Source organism: Prionailurus bengalensis, chromosome A1 (assembly GCF_016509475.1).
Source record: "Prionailurus bengalensis isolate Pbe53 chromosome A1, Fcat_Pben_1.1_paternal_pri, whole genome shotgun sequence".
NCBI classification, from domain to species: domain Eukaryota; kingdom Metazoa; phylum Chordata; class Mammalia; order Carnivora; family Felidae; genus Prionailurus; species Prionailurus bengalensis.
In genome coordinates, this window is record NC_057343.1 from 239,900,267 (window position 1) to 239,918,533 (window position 18,267).

General features: G+C 60.1%; 1 protein-coding gene across 1 annotated transcript in view; it reads left to right on the plus strand.

Moving 5' to 3' along the window:
• Positions 1-18,267, plus strand: part of LPCAT1 (lysophosphatidylcholine acyltransferase 1) — a 46,903-nt gene that overhangs the window by 21,126 nt on the left and 7,510 nt on the right. The window contains exons 3-11 of the mRNA XM_043601586.1: positions 2,751-2,965; positions 5,869-5,981; positions 7,636-7,696; positions 8,276-8,334; positions 10,060-10,094; positions 11,252-11,306; positions 13,258-13,340; positions 17,135-17,260; positions 17,856-18,009. Coding sequence (XP_043457521.1) covers positions 2,751-2,965; positions 5,869-5,981; positions 7,636-7,696; positions 8,276-8,334; positions 10,060-10,094; positions 11,252-11,306; positions 13,258-13,340; positions 17,135-17,260; positions 17,856-18,009 — 901 coding nt within the window. The remainder of the gene's footprint in view (positions 1-2,750; positions 2,966-5,868; positions 5,982-7,635; positions 7,697-8,275; positions 8,335-10,059; positions 10,095-11,251; positions 11,307-13,257; positions 13,341-17,134; positions 17,261-17,855; positions 18,010-18,267) is intronic.

The following is an 18,267-nucleotide window of genomic DNA, read 5'->3' on the forward strand; positions in this document are numbered from 1 at the left end:
CCTCCGTCGGGGAGGGGCTTTGCCGAATGTAAGCTCCTGCCATTCGGACTTGCTAAAGGAAAAGCCTTGGGCCTCCAGGGAAGGGAGGAATGAACAGTCTCACAACACACTTACTTACTTCCAACCGCAGTCGTGTAAACAACCAGCACATCTTGCAAAACCCGACCAGCAGGCCAGCGGTGGAGGATGGTCCTCGGCGTTGCCTCTTGGGCCCACTCACGAGGTTAGGAAGGGCCGGTGGTAGTCCCCTTGGGCCGCCGCAGCCACGTGCCACAGGCTGGGGAACAGCGCGAGGTTGCGGGGTCTGGAATCGGGCAGATCCCGCTCCTGGCCTGTGCACGTGCTCTCTCGAGGTCCTCACCTGGCGGGCAGCTCCGGTCTGTCTCTCACGGGACACCTGTTCCATCGCGCCACAGCCCCGCTCTTAGGGCCCCATCGAACCTCATTTCCAGTTACAGACTCTCGTTCGCCTGTGGCTAATGGGATGCTGAGCCCAAGCATAGCCTGCACTTCTGCCCCGTGTCCACGCTGCGATGATGCTCTCCTCCTGGGGGTCCCCGAGCCCCCGGCCCCCCATCACACGTTCCTCTTCCGCTGGGTGCAGCGACTTTCTGCAGGTTTGGGCGTCGTCTGTCTCCTCAGCCTGGTTTGGGTTTTTTTTTTTTCCCCTTGTTTTTTTTCCTCCCAAGATTTTGTGGAGCATCGGGGTTTTTTCTCAGAGGACAAGCAGGAGAAACTGAGGTGCGTTTCATGCCCGGGAGTCTTTGTTTTCCCCTCAGTGTTGACGGGTAGCTTGTCAGGGCACAGGCGACAGGTTCCAGACCTTCCGTCCCCGGGGCCGCGAAGATGCGAGTGTGCCGTGGTGCCCGGGTAGCCCATCTGCTCTTCTGGAAGTTTTGGCATCTTCTGTCCGTCCTTGGGAATTCGAAAAATTCTCGAAGGAAGTTGTAGGAGTCTGTGGTTTCGTGTTAAATTCTTCGTGTCCGAAGTGCCGTCCTTTCTTCCCTGCCTGTTCCCGGGGGAATCCTGCTCACTCCTCAGCTTCCCAGGGAACTGGCTGCTTCTGCAGCGAGAGGCTGGATTTGCCAGACTGTTGCCTCGTCCTCTGCTCCTTTCACAGCGCCCCATTCTGGATTCTAACAGCTCGAGGACGGTGTGGACCGCAGCCTCTCCCCTGGTCGGTCTCTTCTCCATCACGGGGCTGGTTGTGCTCACGTCTCAGGTTCTTGGGCTCCCGCCTGGGCGATGCAGCAAGAACGCCCTTGTGCGTGTAGGTCTGTGTCCTGCCTCTCTATTCCCAGGAAACGCTCCGGGCACCTCAGGCTTGTCGTGGCTGCCTGAGCCTGGCCGGGAGGCGTCAGGCCAGGAGGCCTGTTCCACGTCCGCAGGCCGGCTCTTCCCAGTGGGCGGTGTCCTGGGGATGGCATTCCCCGAGACCTCAGAGAATCGTCAGGGGTGGTGCATCCGCCCGCCCCCCCCCCCCGCCCACTTCTGCTTAGTGCCCTTTGGCCTGTTGGCCTGAGGGGTGGTGGGTGTGTGTCCAACAGAAACATCAGGATTTGGTCCCCACTTCCCACCAGCCCCCCTCTCCTGCACCCAGCTTCCCGGGACTGGCTCCCCTTCCGCCACAGCCTGCCCGGCGCCCCCTTCCTTACGCATCAGCAGGTGTCAGCTGGCTTTGATTCTTGCACGTGTTCCTGTTAGGAAAAGTAGCAGACGCGCACACAAACACGCTTAGCAATGTGCGCTTGGACACGTAAGCAAGTGATCACACCCGGTTGTGGCGATGTGGGGATGTGTGAGCCTGGCCCCCAGCAGGTGTACAACCACACCGGGGTTGTTCATCCCCTGCAGGCGACGGCGGCTCAAGGCGGCCCCGTGAGGGACTGCTGCTCAGAGCCCTCAGGCCTCGTCTTCCAGAACTCTCTTGAGGGGATCAGTCCCGTGAGATTTCCGGCTCTTTTCTGTCGCTCAGTCCTGTCATCTGCGTCCACACAGAGGTGACCCCTTCTCGCCGTGGACTGCACCGTGGACAGCCCGTGCCACTGGCCCCGGTGTAGTTCCGGTGACGTGGAAATGCTGGTCAGAGATTACGACGGAAGGATGTGCAGATTCAGGATGTCTGTATTCTCGTACACCTAAAAATAAATAGGAAGCAAATTCAGTTAATCTAGGCTGACTTTTCCTTTTTCTCCAAAGTCATCGTCCACCTGATCTCATCTAGAAAAGGCTTAACAGCGTGGCATCTGGTCCTGGGACCACGGGCAGCCTGAGGGAGGTGGGACCGTGGTTTCTCACCACAGGCCTCTGCTCCTGGTCTCGGCCTGACTTCACTCCTGATTTTACTTGCATTTTGGATGTTTTTTTAGTGGGCTGATGTTTCTTTAAAACCTCCGTGCTCAGGATGCGAATCCGTCACCTTCCAACGCTTGTGGCCCCGGAGTCTGTGAGGTCGGGGCTCTGTGTGTCTTTACACTGCTGTGAGGCGTGGCACAGCCACTTCCGTTTTCCTAACAAAGTCACAACGTTGCACGTCTACACAGAGGGATGAAAGCACACCACCTGTGTTCTTCCCTCCTCCGGCCGGTGCACGTTTCGGATCAGGCTGGACGGCACCCTGGATGGCCTGGCAGGTCAGGTCCGTGTGCACGGGGCCGGCCTCAGGCTCACAAGCCGTGACGGAGCCGGCCTGCGACCCCCCCCCCCCCCCCCGCCCTGCCTCGGTTTGACCACAGCACCTTCTTTTGCAGGGTCGTGGACGTCCTGCTCAAGGCCATCATGCGCACCATGTGGTTTGCCGGAGGCTTCCACTGGGTGGTGGTGAAGGGGCAGCAGGCCCCACCCTCTGAGGCTGCCATCCTCACTCTGGCGCCCCATTCCTCGTACTTCGACGCCATCGCTGTCACCATGACGATGTCCTCCATCGTGATGAAGGCAGAGAGCAGGAACATCCCAATATGGGGAAGTGAGTGAGCTCCCCCTCCCCATGTGGGGCGTGAGTCCCCCCCCCGGGAGTGAGTCCCCTCCACCTCCTGCTGGGAGTGAGTCCTCCCCACTCCTGGGACTGAGTCCTCCCCCCCTTCTACTGGGACTGAGTCCTCCCCCCCTTCTACTGGGACTGAGTCCTCCCCTCCTACTGGGAGTGAGTCCCCCCACCTCCTACTGGGAGTGAGTCCTCCCCTCATACTGGGACTGAGTCCTCCCCCCCTTCTACTGGGACTGAGTCCTCCCCTCCTACTGGGAATGAGCCCCCCCCACCTCCTGCTGGGAGTGAGTCCTCCACACTCCTGGGAGTGAGTCCTCCCCCCCTTCTACTGGGACTGAGTCCTCCCCTCCTGCTGGGAGTGAGCCCCCCCCCACCTCCTGCTGGGAGTGAGTCGTCCCCTCCTACTGGAAGTGAGCCCTCCCACCTCCTACTGGGAGTGAGTCCCCCCACCTCCTACTGGGAGTGAGTCCTTCTCTCCTGCTGGGAGTGAGTCCCCCCCCCCTACTGGGAGTGAGTCCTCCCTCCCTTCTACTGGGACTGAGTCCTCCCCTCCTACTGGGAGTGAGCCCCCCCCACCTCCTGCTGGGAGTGAGTCACCCCCACCTCCTACTGGGAGTGAGTCCTCCCCCCTTCTGGGAGTGAGTCCTCCCTCCTACTAGGAGCAAGTCCTCCCCTCCTTCTGGGAGTGAGTCCCCCCACCTCCTACTGGGAGTGAGTCCTCCCCCCTCCTACTAGGAGTGAGTCCCCCCCACCTCCTACTGGGATTGAGTTCTCCCCACCTCCTACTGGGAGTGAGTACTCCTCCTTCCTACCGGGAGTGAGTCCTCCCCTCCTACTGGGAGTGAGTCCTCCCCCCTCCTACTGGGAGTGAGTCCTTCCCCCTCCTACTGGGAGTGAACCCTCCCTTCCTACTGGGAGTGAGCCCCCCCACCTCCTGCCGGGAGTGAGTCCTCCCCCCTCCTACTGGGAGTGAGTCCTCCCCTCCTACTGGGACTGAGTCCCCCCCCACCTCCTACTGGGATTGAGTCCTCCCCCCTTCTGGGAGTGACTCCTCCTCTCTCCTGGGAGTGAGTCTTCCTCCCTCCTACTGGGAGTGAGTCCTCCCCTTCCTACTGGGAGTGAGTCCTCCCCCCTCCTACTGGGAGTGAGCCCCCCCACCTCCTGCTGGGAGTGAGTCCTCCCCCCTCCTACTGGGAGTGAGTCCCCTCCACCTCCTACTGGGATTGAGTCCTCCCACCTCCTGGGAGTGAGTCCTCCCCATCTCCTACTGGGAGTGAGTCCTCCCCTCCTACTGGGAGTGACTCCTCCCCCCTCCTGGGAGTGAGTCCCCCCCACCTCCTACTGGGAGTAAGTCCTCCCTCCTCCTACTGGGAGTGAGTCCTCCCCCTTCCTACTGGGAGTGAGTCCCCTCTACCTCCTACTGGGAGTGAGTCCTCCCCACCTCCTACTGGGAGTGAGTCCCCCTCCTGCTGGTCGGCACAGGTCACACCCATGTGACCTAGGCACTTGTCCTGGGTCTGTTCTTTCCTTTTCTTAGGGTTCCTTTGCAGCATCTGTTGTTACAACTTTTACATCTCGTGCACACACAAGTGCCCCCAGATGTCGTGACGTGTTGGAGCAGGTCATCAGCTTCTGTATCACAGAGGCACTCTAACGCCTGGGGACAGCTCCCCAGCTGTGTCCCAGAGCACTGGTTCCTGTACCGGAAGCCCAGCTGTGCAAGTGTCCCTAGGCCTCGTGACAAATTACCAAACTGGTGGCTTAAGAGAGCGGAAGCTTGTACCCCCTTCTGGAGCCAGAAGTCCAAGGCTGGGGTGTCCCAGGGCCGCCCTCCCTCCGGAGGCCTTCAGGAAAGATCCCTCCTGCCTCTTCCAGCTCCTGGTGGCCCCGCGTCCCTCGTCACAGGCCGCCTCTGTGTGTGTGTCTTTTATAAGGACGCCTGTCCTTGGATGGTCTAGGGTGGTCTCATCTTCAGATCCATAACTAGTTACGTCCGCGAAGAACGTTTTCCCTGATAAGGTTTCGTGCACAGGTTCTGGGGGTTCAGATGTGGACACGTCGGGACACATGGGCTCCAGGTTTCTCTTCTAAGGTGTATCTTCCCACGTTTAGACCCTCTTTCCCGACAACCATTCTCTTTGGTGGTGGGAGCACTGACCCACCCCCTCACCAGGGGGCCGTGTGGCACATGTGGCCTGTGGCGCATGGCTGGGCTTGCGGCTGCCTCACCCGTGCTGGGTGGTGTTGATTTCTCCACCTGGGCCAGAAGTGCAGAGCACAGGTGTGGACAGGGCAGGTCCTGGGCGGCGGTGTTGGGGGGGGGGGGGGGGGGGGGGGAGAGTCCACACAGCCCCCTGCAGCCCCTGGCCCTTCCCCGCAGTCCTTGGTGTCCCGTGGCCTCCTCCACGTCTTGTGAGGACACCGGGCCTGGGCTGGGGCCCACCCCACTCCGGGACCACCTCGTCATACATTTGCATCTGCAGACGCCCTGTTTCCAAATGAAGTCACGGTCCTAGGTCACTGGGGTTAGGACGACAGCCTGTGTTTTCGAGAGACACGGTGTGCCCATAATAGGGGCGGGTGGGGTTTAAGCCACATGCCTGAGGCCCTTCTGACCCTGGAGCCTTCCCCACCGTCCTCTGTTAGCAGGGGTGCGGTCAGCCTTGTTCTTCTCACTTTATCCTGATGGACAGGCCCACGGACGCTGTGGTTACTGCGGACCTTGCAGGGTGCGGGGCTGCGTGCTGCCGTGTGAGGGAGCTTTGCCGATGCTCGGTTCCCTCAGGGTCACGCATCGACTGCGGCCTGCCCCTCAGGGCCACTGCTGTCCCTCCTCCAGTCCTGTGGCCTGTTCCCACACGAGTGCCTTCCTTCCCTTCCAGCTCTGATAAAGTACATCCGGCCGGTGTTCGTGTCCCGGTCGGACCAGGATTCCCGCAGGAAGACCGTGGAGGAGATCAGGAGGCGGGCACAGTCGAACGGAAAGTGGCCGCAGGTAGCACAGGCGCGTTTTCAGCAGATCTGTCCCGAGAGATGTGAACTTAGAGGTGGGGCTGGGTGGTGGGGACCCAAAGGGCCAGAACTAGCCTTCCCTGGGGCTGGATTTGTCGTTTCATTTTATTTTTGAGGAGTGTGTGAATTCAGGATTGTGCTGACCTTGGGGTACTTTGGGTCCTGAAATTTTTAAATTCAAACAAGGGAAGCATCGCCATGCCTGTCTCAAGTTGCCGAAGCCTCTGTATGGAAAGGCGTCTCCCCGTAAGCTCCAACCGGGCGGAAGCTGGCTAACCTGGGCTCCGTGGTTGGCACAATCCCACGTCTCAGCGGCACGTCGGTCCGCGAGGCCTGTCCACTCCTTGTGAAGAGCCTGGACGGAGCCCCGAGGGAAGGTCCTGACCTGGCTGCAGGCCTGTGTCGGCTGAGGACGGTTTCAGTCACGCTGTGTATCCTCCCTCCAACATCGAGGGGCTGGGGTCCGTGGGACTCTGTGGGTTCTAGATGTTCAGAAAACCCCAGAAGGCCTGGCTCTCAGGCCCCTGTGCCCCTGGGCTGCCCAACGATTGAGAGCGGCCGCGTGGCCACGTGAGCCATATTTTCCAACGTCGGGGGGACTTATATTGTGTCGCTGGGGTCAGCGTGAGTCCGAGTCATTGCAGCTCCCGCTGGGGAGGAGTTTAACCGCGTGTGTGGTGTTGCCGCTCTGGCCCGGCCCGGTTCCTTCCGCCCACGGCCCTCACCTGTGTGCCTTTGCTGCCTGTGTCTCTGTGGGGGCCCACTCCGCACTGGCAGTGTGTCCCCAGGTGGCAGCACCTGGGCCTCATAGCAGCTGTAAGCACACCCTCGTGAGCACTCCCCCTCGTGAGCATACCCCTCGTGAGCACTCCCCCTCGTGAGCACACCCCTCATGAACACTCCCCCTCGTGAGCACACCCTCCTGAGCACTCCCCCTCGAGAGCACTCCCCTCGTGAGCACTCCCCCTCATGAGCATTCCCCCCTCGTGAGCACACCCCCTCGTGAGCAATCCCCCTCGTGAGCACATCCCTTGTGAGCACACCCTCCTGAGCACTCCCCCTCGTGAGCACCCCCCTCGTGAGCACTCCCCCTCGTGAGCAATCCCCCTCGTGAGCACTCCCCTTCGTGAGCATACCCCTCGTGAGCACTCCCCCTTGTGAATACCGCCCTCGTGAGCACACCCCTCATGAGCACGCCCCCTCGTGAGTAAACTCCCTCGTGAGCTCTCCCCCTCGTGAGCACTCCCCCTCATGAGCACACCCTCGTGAGCACATCCTCGTGAGTGCTCCCCCTTGTGAGCGCTCCCCCTCGTGAGCACACCCCCTCGTGAGCACACCCCCTCGTGAGCATACCCCTCATGAGCACACCCTCGTGAGCACTCCCTCGTGAGCACTCCCCCTCGTGAGCACACCCCTTTGCACACTCGGGAAAGGAGGCTGTGTTGTGTGTAGGTCTGCACTTCTAGACTTTAGTAGAACCCGTGCTTGGAGAGGAAATCCGTCCATGTATGCCTTCGTCCTGTGTCTGACCCGTTTCAACAGAGTAGATTAAACATCTGAAATATGTCAGCAGCAGAGAAAATAGATTGTATTCTGAATTATGTCTAAGATTCACCTTTTTTTCTTTTCATTCCAAGATCATGATTTTTCCAGAAGGAACATGTACCAACAGGACGTGCCTAATTACCTTCAAGCCTGGTACGTAGGGGTTTTTTTTAATTTTTTTTAACATTTTATTCATTTTTGAGAGAGAAAGAGCACGAGCAGGGGAGGGGCAGAGAGAGAGGGAGACACAGAATCCTCAGCAGGCTCCGGGCCCCGAGCCGTCAGCCCGGAGCCCGACGCGGGGCTCAAACTCACGCGAGATCACTCGAGATCTCGCGAGATCGTGAACTCACGGACCGCGAGACCGTGACCTGGCCGAAGCCGGCCGCTCGACCGACCGCGCCACGCAGGCGCCCCTTAGTTTTCTTAATTCCACAGAGAAAGTCCTCCTCGAGAAAGCAGGGGAGACCCTTGCTCCCACCGGTGCCTCCCAGGTTTCCCACAAAAGTACACCCCAGGCCGGAGGCGCTCCTGCAGGACGGGCTGTGAGCCTGGGGTTCCCCTGAGATTTCGCAGCTGGCAGCCGTGTTGAGGGTCCCTCCAGGCACCTTCATGAGACTTCTGACCCGGCGGGCGAGGGAGAAAAGCTCACGTTAACTCCGAGACCAGCATGAGAGGCTCCAGCGCGGGGCCCGCGGCTCGGGGTCCAGGACGCTCCCCTTTCCCCCGCAGGTGCGTTCATCCCAGGAGTTCCCGTCCAGCCTGTGGTTCTGCGGTACCCGAACAAACTGGTGAGCGTGTTTCCCGGGGATTCCGGTGATTTACTTGGGAGTGAGAGTTTGAAGACGTTTCAGGCACCGTTTGTAGTCAATCCCGACATTCCAGAACGCTTCAGCGTTCGTGCGTGAAGTCCTGTTTTCGTGGGTCGTGAGCGGAGGCCCTTCCTGTCTGTTGGGTCTGACGGTTTGATGTGAGCCGGGCCCCCACGTCCCCAGGAGCCTTCACTGCCTGTTTACCAGGAAACACTAAGATTAAGAGTGCTTAAGTTCTGAAAGGCTGGAGACCGCAGGAGGGAAAGGAACTAAGTGACTTGGTATTTAATACGCCGCCGCGGTGCGTCTGGCTCCGTGCAGAGGTCTTTGCTTGTGACAGAGCAGGGTAAAAGTGGGGCTCCGAGTGCCTGGGTGATCCCGACGGACCCCCAGCCCAGGGGAGGCAGGGAGCTGGACGAAGCCTCAGCGGGCTCTGGTCACAGGCCCCCGTGCCCTCCGCTGCCACCTCTGTAAGAGCATCTCACTTCTGCCAGAACCCCTGCCAGGGGGACGTCCTTGGGCCCTGCCTGGGCACTGGATGCGCTGCGCTGTTTCTTGACGGAGGACACAGGAGGTGGGTCTGTCACAGCGAGCTGTGTCTCTGTCCCACTGTGTCTTTGTGACGGCAAAACAGAAACTCCCCAGTCGCTGCACGGTGGGGTCTGGAGTCGCTGGCACGGATGGGGGCAGAGTTGTGGGTGACGTCTGTGGGCGTGAGGGGCCTGGCCCACCTTCTGCCGGACCAGACCCCGTGCCTTCAGGTGCAGACGGACACAAAAGAGGCCCCCAGAGTGGCCAGTGAGTAAACGTCAGAAGCGGAAGCCACGGAAACTGACAGGTGGCACAGTCTCGCGGTACGTGACCAGAGAGGTGCGTGCGTCAGCCGGCGTCTGAGAGTCAGAGAATCTGTCATCGACGTGTAGAATTCTAGGTTTTCCACTTCTTAAGTTTGCTTTGTCAACTTAGTTTAAGCAAATTGCCTCTCCTGGGTTCTTCTAGAAGCATTCAGCCTGGCTGCTTTGCAGTCTCTTCTCGTTGGCCTGTGTCGTCCTCTTCAGCTGCATAATTTCCCGGAAAACCACCACTGACCACTTTGCACCCGGTCCTGTGGGGAGGAGGGTGGGCCAGGGCCATGGGGTCGGCGGCCGGGGAAGCCCCTGAGGTTGGGGTCGGGGAGGGGAGGGTGTTCAGCAGCCTGTGGGAAGGACTTCAGAAGAAAGCCCGCGTGGGAGACCGGCGTCAGGGTAGAAACAGGGCGCGTGTCCTCTGACGTCCGTCCCGCCCAGTGCTGGCACAGCAGCAAAGACCGAGGGTGGGGGGCGTCCACAAGTCTCGGGGTGCTGGGCACGCACAGGCCCCGCAGTGGGGGTACAGGTGGGTGTGGGTTGGAACGCACCTCACGCGGTAGGGACCGCTCCCGAGGCCCGCACAAGGCAGGCTCCTGGGCCGTAGACCGAAGCTGCAGGACGGCTTGAACAAGGGACAGGACGAGGGATGCACCGGCCCTGGAGCCGTGGGAGGAGAGGAGTGTGTCTAGAGTGGCCCGGAGGTGGTAGCCACCCGCCTGCCCCCTTGTCCCAGAGCAGACTGGGGAAGAAGAGGGCACCAGCGTCTTGGCGAGAGACGGGCAGGTCGAGGCCAGGACGGAGGGCGGGCACACGCTGGGTCAGCTGTGACTCATCCTGCTCCTTTCTTGCCCCCCAGGACACCATCACGTGGACGTGGCAAGGACCTGGAGCGTAAGTGAGACACCGCGCGCTCTCACGCGTCCTGTCCTCCCCAGAAAGCACAGTGGCCCCTCAAGCGACTGGCCTGCACTTTGGCCTGCGTTGTGCACACGTGGGAACTCTGGACGCGTGACCCGCTGCTGTTCAACAGCAGTTCAGTTCTGCCCCCTGTGCAAACCAGGTGTACAAACCTGGCCCGTTCTCACCCTCCTGGCGTCCAGGACCTAAGTTCGTTGTGGGAAGGTAACTGGGAGTGGCTCTCCTTCCCACTTGCGCCTGTCGGCTCGGTGACCACCGTCATGTCGGACACCTGCGGCTGCTGGGAAGTGGGGGGAGCTGCGGGGACGGCCCCCGTCTCAGGCCCGGGGGCTCCAGGACAGCAGGCCTCCCCACGACGCCAGCATTTGAGCTGCTGTTTGGCGGTGGGAAGGGGCTGGTGGAGCCAGGCCCCCAGGCCTTGCCAAGGCATTTGGAACGGGATGCTGGGAAGACTCCCTAAAGGGCAGCGTCTGCGCCGGCGAGGGGTGGGGGGGGGGAGTGATAGCGTTGCGGGGGCTGGAGTGTGGAGGGTGGGTGGCAAGAAGCAAGAGGGAAGCTGGGAAAGGCAGGAGGGGGCTCCTCTGGGCTGTGGCGGTCAGGCTTGGGGGTGGCAGTGACGGGGCAGAAGTCGGGTGTGCACGGAGTTAAGAGGGCACTTGTCCACTGTGGAGGGTGAGCGATGGCCCGAGGACAGGACTCAGATGGCTCCCCTTGTCCGACTTCTGCAAAGAACAGGGTGGTGATGCCGGTCAGGAGCTCTAGGGCCGGGCCCGGAGAGGTCCGCGTCACTGGGGACGGCCAGGTCGGGGACAGCGTCAGGTAGGTGAGGTGTCCTGGGCCGGAGGACACTCGGGGGAAACGTGGCATGCAGGGCAAAGGAGAGCTGCAGGGTCGGTGCATTTAGTAGGGACAGGGTAGTCCCCTGTTCAGTAAAGGTAGCCCCATCCTCCTCACTGCTGCGAGGTTCGGGTCAGGCTGAGGGAGGCTCGGCGTCCGCTGAAAGAATTCACTGCACAGTGGTGCCCTCTGCAGGGGAAGGCATCCGGAGGCTCTGCTCCAGAATCGGAAGTAGTTTAAACAAAATCGAGAATCCTTTAACCAATGCTGTAAATCTGTTTGTTCGTTTTAAGGTTGAAAATCCTGTGGCTCACGCTCTGTCAGTTTCACAATCGAGTGGAGATCGAGGTTTGTATAGATGCGGCGTCCTCTACAATGTCATGTCGGGGTTTATAAAGGTAGGAACTATAGTGTTGGCGTCGAGGTCTGCATAGATGCACCGCGATACGGTGTTACGTCGGGCTCTATACAGATACAGCGTCGCACAGTGTTATCCTCTGTGCAGATACAGCTTAGGCAACCTTCACTGGGGTGTATGCAGATACAATGTTGTATTAACATCTGTACCAACAGATGTGATACAGCGTCTGCGGGTAAAGTTGTATGTTGACGTCTACACGGATACAGCGTTTCACAGTCTGTGACTGGGGACTCTACGGATATGAGTTGAGCATTGTTACGTCGTTGTCCGTACAGATGTAATGTCGCGTTGGTGTCGTGTCGTGGAAACACAACGTGACGTTACCTGTGTGGACGTGGTGTTAGCGGATACTGTGTCATATTTGTGTCTGTGGAGATGTGTTGTACGACGTCGGGGTCTCCACAGTGTTACGTGTTGTCGCGGCACATACTATACAGTGTCACGTTGTGTCTCAGTGTTATACGCATCTGTCTTGCTTTGTAGCTCCTTAGAGGTACTTCCCGTGGCTTTTCATCAATCACATTGTGTCTCTTGCATGATTTTGAATCCATTTACATAGGATTTTAAAAATCCACAACCGTCTTTTAACACGGTTAGCAAATTGGTGCATACGCGGTGAGTTATGTTTTGGCGTTTTTACGTGGTCTGATACTGGCGAGTTCACGTGGCACATGTCTCACACTGCTGTTTTCTGTTCGATGCTCGGTCGGATCGCATAACCTGCCTCCCGGCTTGCATCCCGTTGGGTGTTCCCGAGTCACGACTCCTGTTCCCTCCACTCCGTTAAATAGTCACAATCGTGCAGCCTGCACGTTTCATCCAAGTGCATGAGGGAGGAGGGTTCCTTTTTAAGAAGGGAACCAATAGGCTAGTCCCGCACCGCAGAGTAGGGATGGCCCGTTCATGGCGTGGAGGGCGTAACGAGACAACGTCCTTCCGGTAAAAGTTGTCGTGTTGCACCGAACTTACTGATGAGCCTGGCTTTCGGCCGGAACTCCGGGTTTGTTACTTCAGGAGAACAGAAGCCACTTAATCACAACAGGCTGAAGCAAAGGGTCCCCGGCCCGCATCCGAGGGTGGCGGGCCTGCCCCTTAGAACTTTGTATGTGGCTCGTGTGCCGGTGGCCCGGAAGCAGCCGGTGCAGGGGCCTCGGAGGACCGTGCCTCCGGTGTGAACTCCATTTCACGCCTCGTTTCTGATGTTCTGAGTTCAAAAGACACAATGACTTTTTGAAATCGCTCTAAGTGTCTTTACTCACGCCATGCTTACAGGTGTCCGTGAGCACCTGTTGTGACTTCCACGGTGTCTAGTTCACGGTGCCGGGTGAATGAAGTCACGTGATGAGGACTGGTGGGGTTTCGGGATGTCCTTGTACTGTCAGATGTCTGTGATAAAGAGAGAGGGCACAGTGACGCCTGCACACAGTGGGGCGGCAGCAGAGCGTGGGACTCACTCATTTAAAGCGCCGCTCACGCGAATGCACACTTCCGTGGGACGGTTTGTCGTAATCTGAAAATGCAGCGGATGTCAAATCTGGTGCTTTTTCATGAGGAAATAGTTTGTCGAGTTACCCCCGACACCAGCTGAGGCCTTTCGAGAGGAAGGCACACGAGTAACTTTTTTGCATCCGTAGAGGAAGATTCCGTGTGAGATTGTCACCCAGTGCGCCTGCAGGCAGGGGGCGCTCCTGCCCAGGAGTCGTGGGTTGTGAGTGTTCACACACGTGTCCGTGCATGCGTGCACGCGCACCGTGGCCACTTTGAAGATGGTTCTAACGGAAAGTGCTTTGACAGACCTTAATCGTGTCAGACTTGCGACCGTCACCTCCGGTGGCCTCGTGATGCCCGTGGAAGTAACTCGGCCTTCTCTGTGCTCAGTTCCTTCCCGTGTACAGCCCCTCGGACGAGGAGAAGAAGGACCCGGCCCTGTATGCCAGCAACGTGCGGCGCGTCATGGCAGAGTGAGTGCCGTCCCTCCCACGCCCCGGGCGCAGGCCCCCGCCGCCACCCTGGTGCCCCTGTCACTGCCCGAGGACGGCCCGGGTCTGCCCCTCAGCCGCAGCTTCCTCCTGAGCCCTGGGAGCAAACTGGCCAGTGGCCGCAGGAAAACAGTCTCTGCAGGAGCGAGCGAGGGCCTGTTGAGTGTGCACACGGGCGGGGGGCGTGCGTGGCCACTCTTTTCGCACCTCCGGTGGCCCTGGGGTCACGGTTCTGCCTCTGCTTCGTTGCTTAACTTGGTGAATTCAGACGCGCGGGTAGGAACCGGTCAGCCCGGTGCCGGGTCTGCGCCCGAGGGCGAGGGGCCGCACCGCCTGGGGGCCCACGGGGCTGCCGTGCGTGTCAGCTCTCTGTTCGCCCGCCGTGGTAGCCGTCAGCCCTCTTCCTCCCTCTTCCCAAGTCTAATCCTGGAAGACAAAGTGCTTCCACCACGAGCGCGCGTGCCCTCGGGGAGTTTCTCGCTTTTGTTTCCATATCCTTCCCGGCCGTTGCGGACGGGGAGACATCAGCCTGCGCCCTCCGCACCCCCTCCCCCCGTGTCCCGTCTCCTCTCTCCTCCTCTCTTCTACTCCCCGGCAGCAGGGGCTGCCTCTGTGTGGCCACTGAGGTCCCGGGAGGGGTTCTCAGAGCTCAGGGGCTCCGCGGGGTCCCCGGCGGGAGGTCTGCGTGGCCTCGGAGGCGTTTTCACAGGCACTTTTGCCGAGCTGGTGTGGCCTGGGTGTGAATTCAACCCTGTCCCCTCACTGTATACAGATCGCACCCCTGTGGCGACATACTCTGTGGGACTGTATAAAGCAGAATCCTAACCTGAACACAGGTAAATTCGAACTCCGCGTGTCCACACGCCCCTCAGAAAGCTAGGCTGGGGACAGAGCCCAGCAGATGGCTCCGGTCCCCCTGGGTGCCCAGCCACTGGCAGCCCGTGTCCCTCCCGCTCTCAGAATCCCGGACACACAGGCAGCAGCTGGCCACCAGGATGCGCGTGACTCCAGTCAGGGCGTTCAGTGACACCTTGCTTCAGCCTCTAGGTAAATAATCCCTACGGGATCGAAGGCTTGACAGGTGTGAGTTCTTTTTAATTCCCGTTCAAATAAATTAGCCATTAATGTTGATGAGCATCTCACAAACTCTGCCTGTTAACAGAGGACATCATACGTCGAGTGGCAAAGGGCAGAGAACCCAGAAACAGGGATGTGGGGTGTCCCCTTCCTGGTTCCAGACCCACCTGGAAACAGCCCGGGTCCCTGAGGGACAGTCTAAGACGCTCCGGGTACATTCCGGCTCCTGTCCCCACACGGGGATCCTAGTAGCTGTGGGAGAGCCGCTTCAGAACCCGCTTCCTTACCCACGATCTCTCGTGGGACCGTCTTGCCACGAGGGGCTGTGGGAACGGTGGGAGGTGCTCTCGGTCATTAGGGGAGGGGCCCAGGGTTCAACACGTGGTGAGTTTTCTACCATTGAGGTTTCCTTTAATGGGAGACGCACACTTTTCAGAAGCCTGATGCAATGCTTTAGGATGGCTGAGCCCCGCCTCTGACCTCAGGGCACCATCAGTCTGATGAGAGCGGCCCCTCGCCACCGTTAGACCAGCGGGACTTCCGGGTGAGACCCCCCTTCGCGGGGCGGTGTCCTCTTGGAGGCACCCGCCGGCTGCCTGGCAGGGGGACCGTGGTAATACTGTGCTAGCCACGAAGCCTGGGGCCCCAGGGTCCAAGTAACTGAAATTTGGGGTTCGCTCATAAGCTTTTCTGTTTAGTGCCCCGTGTAGACTTGACACGTTGCCTTTCTGTGCACGTCGGCATGCTGAGCACCCGCCACCCCGTGGCTCCGGTTACGGGCTCGTGCGTGGCGGGTGCCCGCGTGGGCTTGCGTGAGAACGCCGGTGCAGGCTGTGGGGCGAGGGCTGCAGCCAGGGCTGATGCCCTGGAACCACGCCGCCCCTGCTCAGACCCCCCATCCTCCCCTCCTTCCTTCCTCCAGGTGGGGGTCCGTCTGTCCTGCTGGGGCCCCACCAGACACCCCCATCTTGGGGGGATGCAGGAGTGGACGGGAGGGGGCACTCGGGAAACCACAAGGGTCCTGGCCCAGAGGGCGGACCTTCCCCAGAGCCTTCCCCAGAGCCGGCCTTCCCCGGCTTCACCTGCCTAAAGGCTGCCGGGTGCCGGAATTGCGAGGGACAGCTGTGCTGTGCCCGCAGGATCCAAAGGGACAGAGCGCTGGGCCGGGTGACGAGCCCCTGAGAGGCGGGCTTGAGAACTGCTCATCTGCTTACTAGAAATTTTCACATATTCGTGTGCTTTAGTCCAGTTTTTACAAGGTTTTTTTCTTGTTTATTTGTGAGAGAGAGAGAGAGAGAGAGTGCGAGCAGGGGAGGGGCACAGAGAGAGGGAGACACAGAATCCCAAGCAGGCTCCAGGCTCCGAGCCATCAGCCCAGAGCCCGACACGGGGCTTCAACCCACCGACCTTGAGATCGTGACCTGAGCTGAAGTCGGACGCTCCATCGACTGAGCCACCAGACGCCCCACTTTTTAAGACTTATCAATGTGGGCGTACTTCCGATGTGGACGGTTCATCCTGCTTCTGGGAGTTCTTTGTCAGCCCCCAGCGCCACAGACGCACCGTGGCTTTCTGGTGCGAACCTCTTCTCCAGCTGCCGTCGCGTGGTCGTCCAGTGGGTGTCCCTTCTTGGGAAACGTGTTCTGTCCTTGACGGGCACACCCACCCTGACACCACCTGTATTCATAGCAGTTTCTTCCTGTTGTCGAACTGAAACAGGTTTTCACGGGGCCACAAGAGTACCAGAGAAACGTGGCTGGCACATAAACCTCTTAGACCCAGAGGCAGGGATCGCCATCCGCAAGCGTAGGTCTTGCGCACCAGCCACCGTGCGCCTCACGGACGTGTGGGGCGGCAGGTGCTGCTGCTGTGTGGACGAGGCAGGAGCCACAGGGGAGGGGCCTGTGAGGTGGGGCCGCTGCGACTTTAGCACTGGTGGGGTTTTGGAGGGGTGGGGGGTCCGTTGCCGACGGCCAGGAAAGAAGTCTTGAGACCTCTTCGGTGCCAGAGGGGGATTTCGCCGAAGCGCGGGGACAGGGCCGTGGGCAGGAGGAGCGTGCTGGGGCGGTTCTGCATCTGGGGGTTCGGTTTGTAAAGGACCTGGGAAGGCTGGCAGGAGGGCTCTCACGTGCCCGGGAGGATCCCAGGAGAGGAGGCCTTGCCGTTGGGAAGCTAGGGCTGCTTTCCCCCTGGGGAGGCCTTACCCCTGGGACAGTAGGGGGTTCTGGGCAGGTGTTCTCCTCTGGACCTGCCGCAGGCCTCTGTCCGTGGGCCGCAGGTCACAAGGAAGTTTGACGTTACCTGCCACTTCTTCTGGCCTTTGTCCCCACGGCGCTGTGGGGGGTGATGTGGGGGCTGTGGGGAACGGAGCCTACGGGCTTCTGGAGATGGGGCTGTTGATGAGGTCGCCCTTTCTTGTAATTTACTAAGATGTTTGCAAACCGACTGAGACTCACGTCCCGCAGGACCGTGAACTCTATCGGGTAACCGTGTGCTTTTTCCTTCTCTCAGCTTGAGGGCAGCCGGGAGTGCATGAGGAATGTCACCGTGTCCCACGGGGGGAGGGGAGGGGTGCCAGCTTCGCCCTCAGCCCGCCCCACGCCCTCCCCAGCGCCGGGCTCCCGGGGTCACCCTGCACAGGCTCCTTGCTGTGCTGCGTGGCGGGGGGGGGGCTGACGGGGTGCCCTCCTCTCCCGCAGGGCCCTGGGCGTCTCGGTGACCGACTACACGTATGACGATTGCCAGCTGGCCCTGGCGGAAGGCCAGCTCCGTCTCCCCGCGGACACCTGCCTTCTCGAGTTCGCCCGGCTGGTGAGGGGCCTGGGGTGAGTCTGCTTCTTCTCACTCGAGCCGTCAGCCCGGAACGGCCCTCCCTCGAGGCTGTGGCGGCTTTGACGGAGCTCCAGTGGTTTGCTCGGCCACGGGGAGAGCTCTGAAGGGCACTGCCGAGACGCCGCTTCTCAGACAGGAAGCTTCCAGAAACTTCTGTCAGGCCCTCGCAGGGGCCCCCACCCCTGCAGTTGTTGGTGGTCAGGCTGGCGATGGCAGTGGGCGCGGAGGGTCCGCGGGGGCCGTCGAGCAGATAGAAGGGCTTGTGCTCAGGGTTTCGGGGGGGTTTCCGAATACCCGCTGCAGACCCCCAGTGCTCGGCGGCGGTCTCTGTGGGCTCCACCCGGAGGACTGTCGCAGCGCGGCCGGCGGCCGCCCCCACTTGCCCGAGGGTGGGTCCCCACAGCTGGCGGGGCCTCGTTCCTGTAGACGCCGGAGGCAAAGTTATTAGAACACTTTTTTTTTTAAACGAACTTGCCTCTTGTTGTAAAAGCGACTTCACTCTTTTCTTGAGTTTTCTAACAGTACGTTCCCTGTTCTGAGCATGCTGTAATTTCACCGAAAAATGTCCTTCCTTCTCTTTTTGTGTAGGTTGAAACCAGAAACGCTGGAGAAAGATCTGGATAAATACTCCGACCGGGCCCAGACGCAGGGGGGACGCAGGGTGGGCCTCCCCGAGTTCGCCGAGTACCTGGGCGTCCCCGTCTCAGACACACTACAAGACCTGTTCTCCCTGTTTGATGAGGTGGGGCCATAGCCCTGTGAGCGGTTTCGAGGCAGAACCTCCAGCTTTTCCAGCTTTTCCGTGTACATTGTTTTGTTACGATAGAAGCATCTCTTGGAGACTTAGGAAGCAGGGCGGGAACGACCCCTCCGCGCCCATCCGACCAGCCCGCCCAGAGTTTTCTCCCGTGCTGTTAAACGCACACAGAAGTCGGACGTTTAAGTTAATGTCTGCTGATAAACGTACCTGTGGTTTGGGGTTTTACGGTGGGACCGCCAA